The 459-nt window shown below is 59.3% G+C and overlaps 1 protein-coding gene across 1 annotated transcript in view; it reads right to left on the bottom strand.

Moving 5' to 3' along the window:
* EMH_0066990 (uncharacterized protein) overlaps positions 1–459 on the bottom strand; it is a gene marked incomplete at both ends in the record, with an annotated part of 5,959 nt that overhangs the window by 1,884 nt on the left and 3,616 nt on the right. The window contains one exon of the mRNA XM_013498573.1: positions 3–448. Coding sequence (XP_013354027.1) covers positions 3–448 — 446 coding nt within the window. The remainder of the gene's footprint in view (positions 1–2; positions 449–459) is intronic.

Genomic DNA, 459 nt, shown 5'->3' with positions numbered 1-459 from the left:
TGTGAAAGAGCAGCAGCAGTGCTGCAGCAGAAGTACAAACCTGCTGCTGCAACAACCATCGTGCAGCAGCGGCAGCTATATGAGGCCTGCTGTTGCTGCTGCTGCTGCTGCTGCTGCTGCTGCTGCTGCTGCATGTAAGGTGTACGAGCAGCAGCAGAAGCAAGTGAGCAGCAGAGCTCCACCACACTATCCAGCAGCCGTGCTGCCTGCTGCTGCATTCCTTGCTGCCACTGCTGCAGCAGCAACTGCTGCTGCAGCAGCAACTTGCTGCTTGCAGCAGCAGCAGCACCAGCAGCAGCAGCAGCAGCAGCAGGATATCGAGTCCCCCATGGGGGCCGTACAAACTGCTCGTCTTCCCTGAAGGCCTCATCTGCTGCTCCTCCTGCTGCTGCTGCTGCTGCTGGCTCTGCTGCTGCTGCTGCAGTTGCTGCTGCTGTTGCTGCTGCTGCTGCAGTTATT

The sequence above is a fragment of the Eimeria mitis genome, genomic scaffold (assembly GCF_000499745.2).
Source record: "Eimeria mitis Houghton genomic scaffold, Emh_scaff3535, whole genome shotgun sequence".
Classification (NCBI taxonomy): Eukaryota; Apicomplexa; class Conoidasida; order Eucoccidiorida; family Eimeriidae; genus Eimeria; species Eimeria mitis.
Note: the sequence above shows the minus strand (reverse complement) of the source record. Positions and strands in the feature narration are given on the sequence as shown.